Source organism: Panulirus ornatus, chromosome 11 (assembly GCF_036320965.1).
Source record: "Panulirus ornatus isolate Po-2019 chromosome 11, ASM3632096v1, whole genome shotgun sequence".
Taxonomy (NCBI): domain Eukaryota; kingdom Metazoa; phylum Arthropoda; class Malacostraca; order Decapoda; family Palinuridae; genus Panulirus; species Panulirus ornatus.
Genome location: NC_092234.1, coordinates 64,992,672 through 65,009,684, shown reverse-complemented (window position 1 = coordinate 65,009,684; position 17,013 = coordinate 64,992,672). Strand labels below are relative to the sequence as shown.

Here is a 17,013-nt window from a genome sequence, read left to right as displayed (position 1 = left end):
ACCTGGCCCAATTCTCTGTTCCTTCTTTTGGAAAATTTGAAAAAAAAAAAAAAAACGAGAGGGGAGGATTTCCAGCCCCCCGCTCCCTCCCCTTTTAGTCGCCTTCTACGACATGCAGGGAATACGTGGGAAGTATTCTTAATCCCCTATCCCCAGGGATAATATATATATATATATATATATATATATATATATATATATATACGTGTGTGCATATGAGTGGATGGGCTATTCTTCGTCTGTCTCCTGGCGCTACCTCACTGATGCGGGAAACAGCTGTATATCTATCTGTCAGTCTGTCTGTCTATCTGTCTATCTACATATGATACCTGTTCCCTCTTGGAACTCTCTCAAAGGGGTGACAGCAGCATTAGAGCCTCCATAACAAGTAAACTCCAGTGATGTAGGTGCTGTGTTTACGAAAAAATTATTTTAATGCACGGTAATCATTATTGATAGTAATCTGGTCTGATACAGTCTTGACTTTACAGGTTGTTGTGTCAAGAGATATTAGGTGGCCCAATTCACTGACCCTTGACTTAGTTTTACGGAAGATCTACTGGGCAGACTCCAAATTCCACACCATCAGCTCATGTGACTTTGATGGATCACATCGTAGGGTAAGCAGCAGCATTCCTAACTTCATTGCTTATGATCGAGTTTTTGAATTAGTTGGTTTGTGTTATTACAGAGGAGCATGGCAGCAAATTTGCCACATGGAATTGGCCGTGTCTTCTCTTTGAAAGCTTTTAGTGGTGATGGGTTTCCAGCCCTACCAAAGGTGAAAGATTGGAAGGTCTTGTTCTACTGTAGGTGAATAGGAAAGGAGTTAGGAAAAATAGGTAGATGGAAAAAGTATGCATTATAATTCATTTAAGATATACCCTGACTGTTAGTCATTCAAGAGTTTTTTACTGCTGAAGGCACATCTGACTAAGTTTTATTGATTATTTCTTTCTCGCTTTTCTTAATTGGAGTCATCCCTTCTGTATCATACACTCAGTATAGGTAAACATAAGATTAGCTGTAGTAGTAATGAGAATTTTGGTGACAGTCAATCCTCTGTGCTGCAAGAACAAGCACTTTTTTACATGGCATGGGCAAAACATGCCCTAATTAGGGCCATATCAGGTGAAAGAAAAAAGTTAAAGGAAAAGAAAGTAGAAAGTAGTCAGGGCTTTGCAAGTGTTTGTAGACATGACTCTTAAAGGAAGAAAGGTTTTATGAAGAGGGGAAGACAAAAGAAGGAAGAGAATTTCATAGCTTAGCCTTTCAGGGGAAGAGGGAGACATTATAACAGCTAGTCCTCTAGTGGCTGGACTATACATGTAGGAAACAGCAGCCGAACGTGTGCCATGGGTCCAAACCACAGGGGTGGGGACACATGTAGACAGTTCAGGAGAACAATGGCCAAAATGATATCTTTAGAATAGAGAGAGAGCAGGAGCGTCACAGCATATGTAAAGGAATGGGTAAAGAGAGGTGATGTTAGGAGAATTAATGAGATTGAAGGCTCTTGATTCCATTCTAATTCATAGAAAGGTAGAGGATGAACCACCCCTGATGTGACAGCATTATTCCATACTTGGGCAAAAGAAACTCTTGTAGATAAGAAATAGATGCTATCTATCTGTTTATATCTTTGACACCTCTTCTAATTGGAACTCCCTCAAAGGGGTGGCCATGGCAACAAAGTCTCCATAGTAAAGAACTCCGGTGCCACTTCTTTGCTGTTAGTGCCTGACCCTTAACAGGCCACTGGCATAGGGCAAGTCTGTCGCAGTGTTTGCAGAGGCTCGCAGGAATTAATGAAAAGTGAAATTCCAAAACTATACTGATTAGTGATAACTGATACTATGATAATTATTGCACCAATCCTTGAGTGACAGCTATCAATATTCTGTTTTTCCTAAAGTCTTAAACTTTGATTGTATTAGATTCTTTTTCAAAAATAACACAAAGGCTGATTCTAACAAACATCAAATTCTTTTCTTGTTGGCAAACTTAGATAATTTGAGTTTACACACAAATATATGAAATAACTGAAATTTGAGTAAAACATGGGCTCCTTAGAATGTGGTTTTGCACTTGGTATGCACAGTATAGACAGTAATGTTAATGTATACAAATGAGAATGACAACCTCCTGACAAATGGATACCCAAGATGTGCCTGTACAAGAGTTGAAGATGAAGATATTGAATACATATAACAAAATATATGGTTTTGGGAATGTTTTGGGAGTAACATCAGGGGTTGGTGAGAGGACAAGAGCTAGGGAAGGAGTAGCACTACTCCTGAAACAGGCCTGAGTGGTGAGAGTATGTGATAGAGTGTAAGAAAGTAAACTCTAGATTGATATGGGTAAAACTGAAAGTAGATGGAGAGAGATAGGGTGATTATTGGTGCCTATGCACCTGGTCTTGAGAAGAAAGATCATGAGAGGCAAGTGTTTTGGGAGCAACTGAGTGAGTGCGTTAGTAGTTTTGATGCACGAGACCGGGTTATAGTAATGGATCATTTGAATGCAAAGGTGAGTAATGTGGTAGTTGAGGGAATAATTGGTGTACATGGGGTGTACAGTGTTGTAAATGGAAACGGTGAAGAGCTTGTAGATTTGTGTGCTGAAAAAGGGACTGGTGATTGGGAATACCTGGTTTAAAAAGAGAGATATACATAAGTATGCATATGTAAGTAAGAGATGGCCAGAGAGCAGTATTGGATTATGTGTTAATTGATAGGTGCGCAAAAGAGACTTTTGGATGTTAATGTGCTGAGAGGTGCAACTGAAGTGATGTCTGATCATTATCTTGTGGAAGCAAAGATGAAGAGTTGTAGAGGTTTTCAGAAAAGAGAGAATGTTGTGTGAGGAAGTACCAGGAGAGACTGAGTACAGAATGGAAAAAGGTGAGAGCATAGGATGTAAGAGGAGTGGAGGAGGAATAGGACGTATTTTGGGAAGCAAGCAGTGATGGCTTGTGCAAAAGATGCTTGTGGCATGAGAAGTGTGGGAGGTAGGCAGATTAGAAAGGGTAGTGAGTGGCAGGATGAAGAAGTAAGATTATTTGTGAAAGAGAGGAGAGAGGCATTTGGACAAGTTTTGCAGGGAAATAATGCAAATGAGTGGGAGATGTATAAAAGAAAGAGGCAGGAGGTCAAGAGAAAGGTGCAAGAGGTGAAAAAGAGGGCAAATGAGAGTTGGGGTGAGAGAGTATCATTAGATTTTAGGGAGAATAAAAAGATATATTGGAAGGAGGTAAATAAAGTGTGTAAGACAAGGGAACATCGGTGAAGGGGGCTAATGGGGAAGTGATAACAAGTAGTGGTGATGTGAGAAGGAGATGGAGTGAGTATTTTGAAGGTCTGTTGAATGTGTTAGATGATAGAGTTGCAGATATAGGGTGTTTTGGTCGAGGTGGTGTGCAAAGTGAGAGGGTTAGGGAGAATGATTTAGTAAACAGAAAAGAGGTAGTAAAAGCTTTGCAGAAGATGAAAGCTGGCAAGGCAGCGGGTTTGGATGGTATTGCAGTGGAATTTATTATAAAAGGGGGTGACTGTATTGTTGACTGGTTGGTGAGATTTAATATATGGATGACTCATGGTGAGGTGCCTGAGGATTGGCGGAATTCTTGCATAGTGCCATTGTACAAAGGCAAAGGGGATATGAGTGATTGCTCAGATTACAGAGGTATAAGTTTGTTAAGTATTCCTAGGAAATTATGTGGGAGGGAATTGATTGAGAGGGTGAAGGCATGTACAGAGCATCAGATTGGGAAAGAGCAGTGTGGTTTCAGAAGTGGTAGAGGATGTGTGGATCAGGTGTTTGCTTTGAAAAATGTCTGTGAGAAATACTTAGAAAAGCAAATGGATTTGTATGTAGCATTTATGGATCTGGAGAAGGCATATGATAGAGTTGATAGAGATGCTCTGTGGAAGGTATTAAGAATATATGGTGTGGGAGGCAAGTTGTTAGAAGCAGTGAAAAGTTTTTATCAAGGATGTCAGGCATGTGTACGAGTAGGAAGAGAGGAAAGTGATTGGTTCTCAGTGAATGTAGGTTTGCGGCAGGGGTGTGTGATGTCTCCATGGTTGTTTAATTTGTTTATGGATAGGGTTGTTAGGGAGGTTAATGCAAGAGTTTTGGAAAGAGGGGCAAGTATGCAGTCTGTTGTGGATGAGAGAGCTTAGGAAGTGAGTCAGTTGTTCTTCACTGATGATACAGTGCTGGTGGCTGATTTAGGTGAGAAACTGGAGAGATTGGTGACTGAATTTTTGTAAAGTATGTGAAAGAAGAAAGCTGAGAGTGAATGTGAATAAGAGCAAAGTTATTAGGTACAGTAGGGTTGAGGGACAAGTCATTTGGGAGGTAAGTTTGAATGGAGAAAAACTGGAGGAAGTGAAGTGTTTTAGAGTTCTTGGAGTGGATTTTGCAGGGGATGGAAGCGGAAGTGAGTCACAGGGTGGGGAAGGGGACAAAAGTTCTGGGAGCATTGCAAAATGTGTGGAAGGTGAGAACATTATCTCGGAAAGCAAAAATGGGTATGTTTGAAGGAATAGTGGTTCCAGCAATGTTATATGGTTGCGAGTCGTGGGCTATAGATAGAGTTGTGCGGAGGAGGGTAGGTGTGTTGGAAATGAGATGTTTGAGGCCAATATGTGATGTGAGGTGGTTTGATCAAGTAAGTAATGATAGGGTAAGAGAGATGTGTGGTAATAAAAAGAGTGTGGTTGAGAGAGCAGAAAAGGGTGTTTTGAAATGGTTTGGTCACATGGTGAGAATGAGTGTGGAAAGATTGATAAAGAGGATATATGTGTCAGAGGTGGAGGGAACGAGAAGTGGGAGACCAGATTGGAGGTGGAAAGATAGAGTGAAAAAGATTTTGTCTGATCGGGGCCTGAACATGCAGGAAGGTGAAAGGCTGTGCAAGGAATAGAGTGAATTGGAACGATGTGGTGTACCGGGGTCGACGTGCTCTCAATGGATTGAACCAGGTCATGTGAAGCGTCTGGGGTAAACCATGAAAAGTTTTGTGTGGTCTGGATGTGGAAAGGGAGCTGTGGCTTCAGTGCATTATACATGATAGCTAGAGACTGAGTGTGAATGAATGTGGCCTTTGTTGTCTTTTCCTAGCACTACCTTGCGTGCATGTGGGGGGAGGGGGTTGTCATTTCCTGTGTGGTGGGGTGGCAACAGGAATGAATAAAGGCAGCAAGTATGAATTATGTACATGTGTAAATATATATATATATATATATATGTCTGTGTATGTACATATATGTATATGTTGAAATGTATAGGTATGTTAAGTTTGTGTGTGAATGTGTATGTATATACATGTGTATATCGGTGGGTTGGGCCATTCTTTCATCTGTTTCCTTGCACTACCTTGCTAATGCGGGAGACAGCGACAAAGTATAATAAAAAGAAAATATATATAATAATGATAAAATATTTTTTGGATTATGTAAAATTCTTGAAAATCACATTTAACCCTTTTTTTATATATATACTATTTTCAAAATATTAATCTTATATTGTCTTTAAATCAAAATAATCACTTGAATGTATTGTATGCTGCATTATCTGTGCTAACTTAATCTTGCATGTCATGGTAAAAAATTTCTAATGCTTGTAAAGAAATTGAAATAGCTGGTCTCAAGAAAATAATTAAAGCACTTTTATAGCACTCAGCTTTAGGGAAGCAGACATTGTGATGCTAATTTGTTAGGTATCCAGGACAGAGTGGAGAATAAGATTACGATGAATTTTTTTATGTTATTACTGGGTTGAATTGTGGTGTTTTGAAATTGAACAGGGGAAACAGATGATTCTTAGAAAGAGATTTAGAGAGAAATTGCATTTTAGCTATAATGAATCTTACAAGGTTCTGAAATGAGAGAGGAAATTCAACTAGGAAAGAGAACAAGAGTTAAGGGGAGGAGGGAAGGTAGAGTATGGAAGGTGGAATCATGAGCATAAGAATGAATAAGGTTAGAAGTAGAAGAGTAATCATTTATTGAGGAAAGAAAGAGAGTTGGTGATAAGACTACTACAGTAGAACAGCCAGAGAGGAAACTAGGCATAAAGAACAGAGAGAAGCTAGGAATACTACAGTAGAACAGCCAGAGAGGAAACTAGGCATAAAGAACAGAGAGAAGCAGTGAAACCAAAGGAAGAACATCTGTGTTAGCAACCCTGTTTTAAAGTAGGTGAATTTGCTTAAGTAAATTCAGATGACTATTTTTTTTAATGCTTTCAGATAATACTTCATTCGACAGAGTATTTGCCTCATCCATTCTCCATCACAGTCTTTGAGGACACCATGTATTGGACAGATTGGCGCCAAGAAGCTATTTTCCGAGCCAACAAATTCACTGGGAAAGCTGTTGAAGTTATTACTCATGCCCATGCGGTAAGTTTTTAGATGCTTATTAAAAGATTTTATAAAATGTTTGTATATTCCAACATGAGCAGTAGCAGTCAGTAATACTAGAGTGTACAGTCCTCATTCGTTTTACACAGCCTTCTTTCTCTTAAATACAGCAAGTAATTTGTTGATTGTAGCTTTGATAGCCAGATTGACATTCATCAGATATTAGTAATGGTTGATTTATATCTGAATGATGTGGAGATCACCTGTAGCCTTTATGTTTCAGGAAAATGTATGATGCGCCTCCTTACTGTACTTGTGGAAAAAGGTGACAGGATTTACATATTGAGATTTCTTGTGGCTCTGTTGGCAGAGTTTCACTTAAGGGATGAAAGGTTGAAGTAGGATAGAAAAAGCTGCTGTATGAGTGATGTTATCATCAGAATCAGTGTAAGTGGGTAGAACGAAATTCCCAGTAAGAAGTCTAAGGGAAATTTGAAATAAGATCAGGACAGATGCTGCAGCAGTGCTCAGATCATATAAGTGTCACTGTGTTTTGGAGGAATTGAGTTCTCAATAAGGGGTCTGAGAAGAGATTAAGGTTCCATAGCATCCTGTATTGTACCTGAGGAAGGTTAGGACTTTATGAAAGCCAAAAGAAAGTATTTTATGTTCAGAGTTGATTTCCTCTCAAGTATCATGCTCATAGAACAATGCTAAATGCACAGAATATCCTTTGAATAGTTGTATTACTCATGGAGCAGTGCTAAATGTGGATAACATCCTTGGAACAGTTGTATATGCTCCAATTGCCTTACCCTTGGTTAGGTGTTGATTGAATACTGAAGAATTGTTATGACATTTTGTAGGTATTGTATTGATATGGAAAGGGAAGTTTTACTTTACAGGAAGAGACCTTATTTACTCCAGCATTTTCATATATGAAAAAGGTCATAGTCCTTTAATTTTCTTAAAACAAAGAAGAGATTACTGTTTGATTTTGTTAGGATATGAGGATCCTTTCAACTTGTTTTAGAAACATCAGTTCCATGTGAATACCTTAGTGTTCAACAGCATTATGTTCTTATGTTACAGACCCCAATGACTGTCCATGTGTACCACAGCTACAGACAACCCAATGGCACAAATCATTGTACTCCACTCAATGGTCTTTGTACTCATTTGTGCCTCCCTGCACCCCAGACAAGTATAAATTCTTCAAAAATTACCTGTGCCTGTCCAGATGGGCTCAAACTGACGTCTGATGGACTTGCGTGCGAGAGTGAGAGTGAGTGTAACTTTTTTGACTTATCATTCTTGTACATTACTGCATGTTATCAGTTTTTTCTTGAGGCCTCAGTTCTTAATGCAGCCTCACTAAAGTGGGAAATACAAGCAGGTGTGAAAATTAACTATTTATGGAGAAGGTTCATTAGCCTCTGTACCCATAGATTTTTTTGATGCTTCGATCCAGAACATTGATTTCAATAGTAAGTGTAAGGTATTTTGATATTTAGTGTTTAGCAATGTGCTTGAATCTTTGTAAATATATATTTATCTTATCTCCGAGGGTAGGGGCAGAAAGAACACTACATGTGTATCAATCTATTGCTTGTCATAAAAGGCAACTAAGAGCTGGAAATCCTGGCCTACAGTGTTATCACATTCTAAAAGGAGCAAAATGAAGGTTTTAACATTACTTCCAAAGTAGAAAAAGACAAGCCATTAGAAAAAACTGCTTGTCAATGTGAGTTTTTATGGTTATTGGATTTTCCCTTTTAAAGAAGAACATGATAGTGCTTGTTTTTACTTATCTTCCATTGCCATATCTGTTTTGACTAGTGATAGTAGAACTTTCATAATGAGGTAAAATTATTACTAAGTAAAGGATGTACTCCTGTGCTGTAGTGGTTAGCATTCCTGACCGTGACGCACTTACGGGCTGCCCAGGGTCAAGCACTTAGGTTCGAATCCTGGTTACAGGAGTCAGTCCATAGTCACATTTTGCTTTGTTGCTGTCTCTCGCGTTAGCGAGGTAGCGCAAGGAAACAGACGAAAGAATGGCCCAACCCACCCACATACACATGTATATACATACACGTCGACACACACACATATACATACCTATACATCTCAACGTATACATATTTATACACACACAGACATATACATTTATACACATGTACATAATTCATCCTTGCTGCCCATATTCATTCCCGTTGCCACCCCGCCACACATGAAATGAAAACCCCCTCCCCCCTGCATGTGCGCAAGGTAGCGCTAGGAAAAGACAACAAAGGCCACATTCGTTCACACTTAGTCTCTAGCTGTCATGTATAATACACCGAAACCACAGCTCCCTTTCCACATCCAGGCCCCACAAAACTTTCCATGGTTTACCCCAGATGCTTCACAAGCCATGGTTCAATCCATTGACAGCACGTCGATCCTGGTATATCACATCGTAACAGTTCACTCTATTCCTTGCACGCCTTTCACCCTCCTGCATTTTCGGGCCCCGATCACTCAAAATCTTTTTCACTCCATCTTTCCACCTCCAATTTGGTCTCCCACTTCTCCTCGTTCCCTCCACCTCTGACAAATATATCCTCTTTGTCAATCTTTCCTCACTAACTCTCTCCATGTGACCAAACCATTTCAAAACACCCTCTTCTGCTCTCACAACCACACTCTTTTTATTACCACACCTCTCTCTTACCCTTTCATTACTTACTCGATCAAACCACCTCACATCACATATTGTTCTCAAACATCTCATTTCTAACACATCCACCCTCCTTCGCACAACTCTATCTATAGCCCACGTCTCACAACCATATAACATTGTTGGAACCACTGTTCCTTCAAACATACCCATTTTTGCTTTCCGAGATAATGTTCTCGCCTTCCACACATCTTTGAATGCTCCGAGAACTTTCACCTTTTCCCCCACCCTGTGACTCACTTCTGCTTCCATGGTTCCATCCGCTGCCAGATCCACTCCCAGATATCTAAAACACTTCACTTCCTCCAGTTTTTCTCCATTCAAATTTACCTCCCAGTTGACTTGTCCCTCAACCCTACTGTACCTAATAACCTTGCTCTTATTCACATTTACTCTTAACTTTCTTCTTTCACACACTTTACCAAACTCAGTCACCAGCTTCTGCAGTTCCTCACCCGAATCAGCCACAAGCGCTGTATCATCAGCGAACAACAACTGACTCACTTCCCAAGCCTTCTCATCCACAACAGACACCATACTTGCCCCTCTCTCCAAAACTCTTGCATTCACCTCCCTAACAACCCCATCCATAGACAAATTAAACAACCATGGAGACATCACACACCCCTTCCTCAAACTGACATTCACTGAGAACCAATCAGTTTCCTCTCTTCCTACTCGTACACATGCCTTACATCCTTGATAAAAACTTTTCACTGCTTCTAGCAACTTGCCTCCCACACCATATATTCTTAATACCTTCCACAGAGCATCTCTATCAACTCTATCATATGCCTTCTCCAGATCCATAAATGCAACATACAAATTCATTCGCTTTTCTTAGTATTTCTCACATACATTCTTCAAAGCAAACACCTGATCCACAAATCCTCTACCACTTCTGAAACCACACTGCTCTTCCCCAATCTGAAGCTCTGTACATGCTTTCACCCTCTCAATCAATACCCACCCTAATAATTTCCCAGGAATACTCAACAAACTTATACCTCTGTAATTTGAGCACTCACTCTTATCCCCTTTGCCTTTGTACAATGGCACTATAAATGCATTCCGCCAATCCTCAGGCACCTCACCATGAGTCGTACATACATTAAATATCCTTACCAACCAGTCTACAACTGAGTCACCCCATTTTTGAATAAATTCCACTGCAAAACCATCCAAACCTGCTGCCTTGCCAGCTTTAATCTTCCACAAAGCTTTTGCTACGTCTTCTCTGATTACCAAATCATTCTCCCTGACCCTCTTACTTCGCACCACCTTAACAAAAAACCCTATATCTGTCACTCTTATCATCTAACACATTCAACAGACCTTCAAAATACTCACTCCATCTCCTTCTCACATCACCACTGCCTGTTATTACCTCTCCATTAGCCCCCTTCACCGATGTTCCCATTTGTTCTCGTCCCTTCAAAACTCGTCCAAATGCCTCTCTCTTCTCTTTCACTAATAATCTTACTTCTTTATCCCACCACTCACTACCCTTTCTAATCTGCCCACCTCCCACGCTTCTCATGCCACAAGCATCTTTTGCACAAGCCATCACTGCTTGCTTCCCTAAATACATCCCATTCCTCCCCCACTCCCCTTGCGTCCTTTGCTCTCACCTTTTTCCATTCTGCACTCAGTCTCTTCTGGTACTCCCTCACACAAGTCTCCTTCCCAAGCTCACTTACTTTCACTACTCTCTTCACCCCAACATTCTCTCTACTTTTCTGAAAACCTCAACAAATCATCACCTTCGCCTCTACAAGGTAATGATCAGACATCCTTCCAGTTGCACCTCTCAGCACATTAACATCCAAAAGTCTCTCTTTCAGGCACCTGTCATTTAAAACGTAATCCAATAACACTATCTGGCCATATGTCTTACTTATATACGTATACTTATGTATATCTCTCTTTTAAACCAGGTATTCCCAGTTACCATTTCCATTTCCAACACTGAACACCCCATGTACACCAATTATTCCCTCAACTGCCACATCACTCACCTTTGCATTCAAATCACCCATCACTATAATCCGGTCTGGTGCGTCAAAACTACAAACACACTCACTCAGCTGCTTCCAAAACTTTTGCCTCTCATGATCTTTCTTCTCATACCCAGGTGCATAGGCACCAATAATCACCCATATCTCTCCATCAACTTTCAGTTTTACCCAGATCAATCTAGAGTTTACTTTCTTACACTCTATCACATACTCCCACCTCTCCTGTTTCAGGAATAGAGCTACTCCTTCCCATGCTCTTGTCCTCTCACCAACCCCTGACTTTACTCCGAAAACATTCCCAAACCACATTTTCCCTTTACCCTTGAGCTTCGTTTCACTCAGACTCAAAACATCCAGGTTCCTTTCCTCAAACATACTACCTATCTCTTTTTTTCATCTTGGTTACATCCACACACATTTAGACACCCCAATCTAACCCTCCCCCACTCCCGTCCCCTTTAGTCGCCTTCTATGACATGCGAGGAAGCATGGGAAGTATTCTTTCTTCCCTATCATACAAACCTCCATCAGCCAGGATTGAACCCAGGACTCCTGTGCAACAGACGGGAGCGCTACCGCCTGTTGCACAGGGGTCCGGGGTTTGATCCTGGCTGATAGAGGTTTGTATGTTGTAGGAGGGTGCGTGTTCATATGCACTTTGTTCGTATATATATATATATATATACGAATGGATTTGTATGTAGCATGTATGGATCTGGAGAAGGCTTATGATAGAGTTGCTCTGTGGAAGGTATTAAGAATATACGGTGTGGGAGGCAAGTTGTTAGAAGTAGTGAAAAGTTTTTATCGAGGATGTAAGGCATGTGTACGTGTAGGGAGAGAGGAAAGCGATTGGTTCTCAGTGAATGTAGGTTTGCGGCAGGGGTGTGTGATGTCTCCATGGTTGTTTAATTTGTTTATGGATGGGGTTGTTAGGGAGGTGAATGCAAGAGTTTTGGAAAGAAGGGCAAGTATGAAGTCTGTTGTGGATGAGAGAGCTTGGGAAGTGAGTCAGTTGTCGTTCGCTGATGATACAGCGCTGGTGGCTGATTCATGTGAGAAACTGCAGAAGCTGGTGAATGAGTTTGGTAAAGTGTGTGAAAGAAGAAAGTTAAGAGTAAATGTGAATAAGAGCAAGGTTATTTGGTACAGTAGGGTTGAGGGTCAAGTCAATTGGGAGGTAAGTTTGAATGGAGAAAAACTGGAGGAAGTAAAGTGTTTTAGATATCTGGGAGTGGATCTGGCAGCGGATGGAACCATGGAAGTGGAAGTGGATCATAGGGTGGGGGAGGGGGCGAAAATCCTGGGAGCCTTGAAGAATGTGTGGAAGTCGAGAACATTATCTCGGAAAGCAAAAATGGGTATGTTTGAAGGAATAGTGGTTCCAACAATGTTGTATGGTTGCAAGGCGTGGGCTATGGATAGAGTTGTGCGCAGGAAGGTGGATGTGCTGGAAATGAGATGTTTGAGGACAATGTGTGGTGTGAGGTGGTTTGATCGAGTAAGTAACGTAAGGGTAAGAGAGATGTGTGGAAATAAAAAGAGCGTGTTTGAGAGAGCAGAAGAGGGTGTTTTGAAATGGTTTGGGCACATGGAGAGAATGAGTGAGGAAAGATTGACCAAGAGGATATATGTGTTGGAGGTGGAGGGAACAAAGAGAAGTGGGAGACCAAATTGGAGGTGGAAAGATGGAGTGAAAAATATTTTGTGTGATTGGGGCCTGAACATGCAGGAGGGTGAAAGGAGGGCAAGGAATAGAGTGAATTGGATCGATGTGGTATACCGGGGTTGACGTGCTGTCATTGGATTGAATCAGGGTATGTGAAGCATCTGGGTAAACCATGGAAAGTTGTGTGGGGCCTGGATGTGGAAAGGGAGCCGTGGTTTCGGGCATTATTGCATGACAGCTAGAGACTGAGTGTGAACGAATGCGGCCTTTGTTGTCTTTTCTTAGTGCTACTTTGCACACATGAGGGGGGAGGGGGATGGTATTCCATGTGTGGCGAGGTGGCGATGGGAATGAATAAAGGCAGACAGTGTGAATTGTGTGCATGGGTATATATATGTATGTGTCTGTGTGTGTATATATATGTGTACATTGAGATGTATAGGTATGTATATTTGCGTGTGTGGACGCGTATGTATATACATTGTGTATGGGGGTGGGTTGGGCCATTTCTTTCGTCTGTTTCCTTGCACTATCCTCGCAAACACGGGACACAGCGACAAAGCAAAATAAATAAATAAAGAATAAATAAAATACATATATATCAAATTCCCATTTGCTCCCTTGTCTTACGCACTTTATTTTCCTCCTTCCAGAACATCTTTTTATTCTCCCTAAAATTTAATGATACTCTCTCACCCCAACTCTCATTTGCCCTCTTTTTCACCTCTTGCACCTTTCTCTTGACCTCGTGTCTCTTTCTTTTATACATCTCCCACTCAATTGCATTTTTTCCCTGCAAAAATCGTCCAAATGCCTCTCTCTTCTCTTTCACTAATAATCTTACTTCTTCATCCCACCACTCACTACCCTTTCTACTCAACCCACCTCCCATGTTTCTCATGCCACAAGCATCTTTTGTGCACTCCATCACTGATTCCCTAAATACATCCCATTCCTCCCCCACTCCCCTTACTTCCATTGTTCTCACCATTTTCCATTCTGTACTTGCGCTACCTTGCAAACGCGAGAGACAGCGACAAAGCAAAAAAAAATATATATATATATATATATATATATATATATATATATATATATATATATATATATATATATATATATATATATATATATATCTTGCTCTTGCTCTTGAGGAAAGATTGACCAAGAGGATATATGTGTCGGAGGTGGAGGGAACGAGGAGAAGAGGGAGACCAAATTGGAGGTGGAAATATGGAGTGAAAAAGATTTTGTGTGATCGGGGCCTGACATGCAGGAGGGTGAAAGGAGGGCAAGGAATAGAGTGAATTGGAGCGATGTGGTATACTGGGGTTGACGTGCTGTCAGTGGATTGAATCAAGGCATGTGAAGCGTCTGGGGTAAACCATGGAAAGCTGTGTAGGTATGTATATTTGCGTGTGTGGACGTATGTATATACATGTGTATGGGGGTGGGTTGGGCCATTTCTTTCGTCTGTTTCCTTGCGCTACCTCGCAAACGCAGCTTTCATCTTCCGCAAAGCTTTTACTACCTCTTCTCTGTTTACCAAATCATTTTCCCTAACCCTCTCACTTTGCACACCACCTCGACCAAAACACCCTATATCTGCCACTCTGTCATCAAACACATTCAACAAACCCTCAAAATACTCACTCCATCTCCTTCTCACATCACCACTACTTGTTATCACCTCCCCATTTGCGCCCTTCACTGAAGTTCCCATTTGCTCCCTTGTCTTACGTACTTTATTTACCTCCTTCCAGAACATCTTTTTATTCTCCCTAAAATTTAATGATACTCTCTCACCCCAACTCTCATTTGCCCTCTTTTTCACCTCTTGCCCCTTTCTCTTGACCTCCTGTCTCTTTCTTTTATACATCTCCCACTCAATTGCATTTTTTCCCTTCAAAAATCGTCCAAATGCCTCTCTCTTCTCTTTCACTAATAATCTTACTTCTTCATCCCACCACTCACTACCCTTTCTAATTAACCCACCTCCCACTCTTCTCATGCCACAAGCATCTTTTGCGCAATCCATCACTGATTCCCTAAGTACATCTAATTCCTCCCCCACTCCCCTTACTTCCATTGTTCTCACCTTTTTCCATTCTGTTCTCAGTCTCTCCTGGTACTTCCTCACACAAGTCTCCTTCCCAAGCTCACTTACTCTCACCACCCTCTTCACCCCAACATTCACTCTTCTTTTCTGAAAACCCATACAAATCTTCACCTTATCCTCCACAAGATAATGATCAGACATCCCTCCAGTTGCACCTCTCAGCACATTCACATCCAAAAGTCTCTCTTTCGCGCGCCTGTCAATTAACACGTAATCCAATAACGCTCTCTGGCCATCTCTCCTACTTACATACGTATACTTATGTATGTATATATATATATATATATATATATATATATATATATATATATATATATATATATATATATATATATATATATATTTTTTTTTTTTTTTTTTTTTTTTTTTTTTTTTATACTTTGTCGCTGTCTCCCGCGTTTGCGAGGTAGCGCAAGGAAACAGACGAAAGAAATGGCCCAACCCCCCCCCCCCCATACACATGCACATACACACGTCCACACACGCAAATATACATACCTACACAGCTTTCCATGGTTTACCCCAGACGCTCCACATGCCTTGCTTCAATCCACTGACAGCACGTCAACCCCTGTATACCACATGACTCCAATTCACTCTATTTCTTGCCCTCCTTTCACCCTCCTGCATGTTCAGGCCCCGATCACACAAAATCTTTTTCACTCCATCTTTCCACCTCCAATTTGGTCTCCCTCTTCTCCTCGTTCCCTCCACCTCCAACACATATATCCTCTTGGTCAATCTCTCCTCACTCATTCTCTCCATGTGCCCAAACCATTTCAAAACACCCTCTTCTGCTCTCTCAACCACGCTCTTTTTACTTCCACACATCTCTCTTACCCTTACGTTACTTACTCGATCAAACCACCTCACACCACACATTGTCCTCAAACATCTCATTTCCAGCACATCCATCCTCCTGCGCACATCTCTATCCATAGCCCACGCCTCGCAACCATACAACATTGTTGGAACCACTATTCCCTCAAACATACCCATTTTTGCTTTCCGAGATAATGTTCTCGACTTCCACACATTTTTCAAGGCTCCCAAAATTTTCGCCCCCTCCCCCACCCTATGATCCACTTCCGCTTCCATGGTTCCATCCGCTGACAGATCCACTCCCAGATATCTAAAACACTTCACTTCCTCCAGTTTTTCTCCATTCAAACTCACCTCCCAATTGACTTGACCCTCACCCCTACTGTACCTAATAACCTTGCTCTTATTCACATTTACTCTCAACTTTCTTCTTCCACACACTTTACCAAACTCAGTCACCAGCTTCTGCAGTTTCTCACATGAATCAGCCACCAGCGCTGTATCATCAGCGAACAACAACTGACTCACTTCCCAAGCTCTCTCATCCCCAACAGACTTCATACTTGCCCCTCCCTCCAGGACTCTTGCATTTACCTCCCTTACCTCCCTATATATATATATATATTTTTTTATTTTTTATTATACTTTGTCGCTGTCTCCCGCGTTTGCGAGGTAGCGCAAGGAAACAGACGAAAGAAATGGCCCAACCCCCCCATACACATGTAAATACATACGTCCACACACGCAAATATACATACCTACACAGCTTTCCATGGTTTACCCCAGACGCTTCACATGCCTTGATTCAATCCACTGACAGCACGTCAACCCCGGTATACCACATCGCTCCAATTCACTCTAGTCCTTGCCCTCCTTTCACCCTCCTGCATGTTCAGGCCCTGATCACACAAAATCTTTTTCACTCCATCTTTCCACCTCCAATTTGGTCTCCCTCTTCTCCTCGTTCCCTCCACCTCCGACACATATATCCTCTTGGTCAATCTTTCCTCATTCATCCTCTCCATGTGCCCAAACCACTTCAAAACACCCTCTTCTGCTCTCTCAACCACGCTCTTTTTATTTCCACACATCTCTCTTACCCTTACGTTACTCACTCGATCAAACCACCTCACACCACACATTGTCCTCAAACATCTCATTTCCAGCACATCCATCCTCCTGCGCACAACTCTATCCATAGCCCACGCCTCGCAACCATACAACATTGTTGGAACCACTATTCCTTCAAACATACCCATTTTTGCTTTCCGAGATAATGTTCTCGACTTCCAC

General features: G+C 41.3%; 1 protein-coding gene across 5 annotated transcripts in view; it reads left to right on the top strand.

Annotated features, from left to right (window-relative positions):
• Positions 1–17,013, top strand: part of LOC139751618 (low-density lipoprotein receptor-like) — a 506,290-nt gene that overhangs the window by 399,060 nt on the left and 90,217 nt on the right. For all 5 annotated transcript variants that reach the window (XM_071667236.1, XM_071667235.1, XM_071667239.1 and 2 more), the window contains exons 12-14: positions 492–620; positions 6,260–6,412; positions 7,466–7,658. In XM_071667236.1, the coding sequence (XP_071523337.1) occupies positions 492–620; positions 6,260–6,412; positions 7,466–7,658 (475 nt within the window). The remainder of the gene's footprint in view (positions 1–491; positions 621–6,259; positions 6,413–7,465; positions 7,659–17,013) is intronic.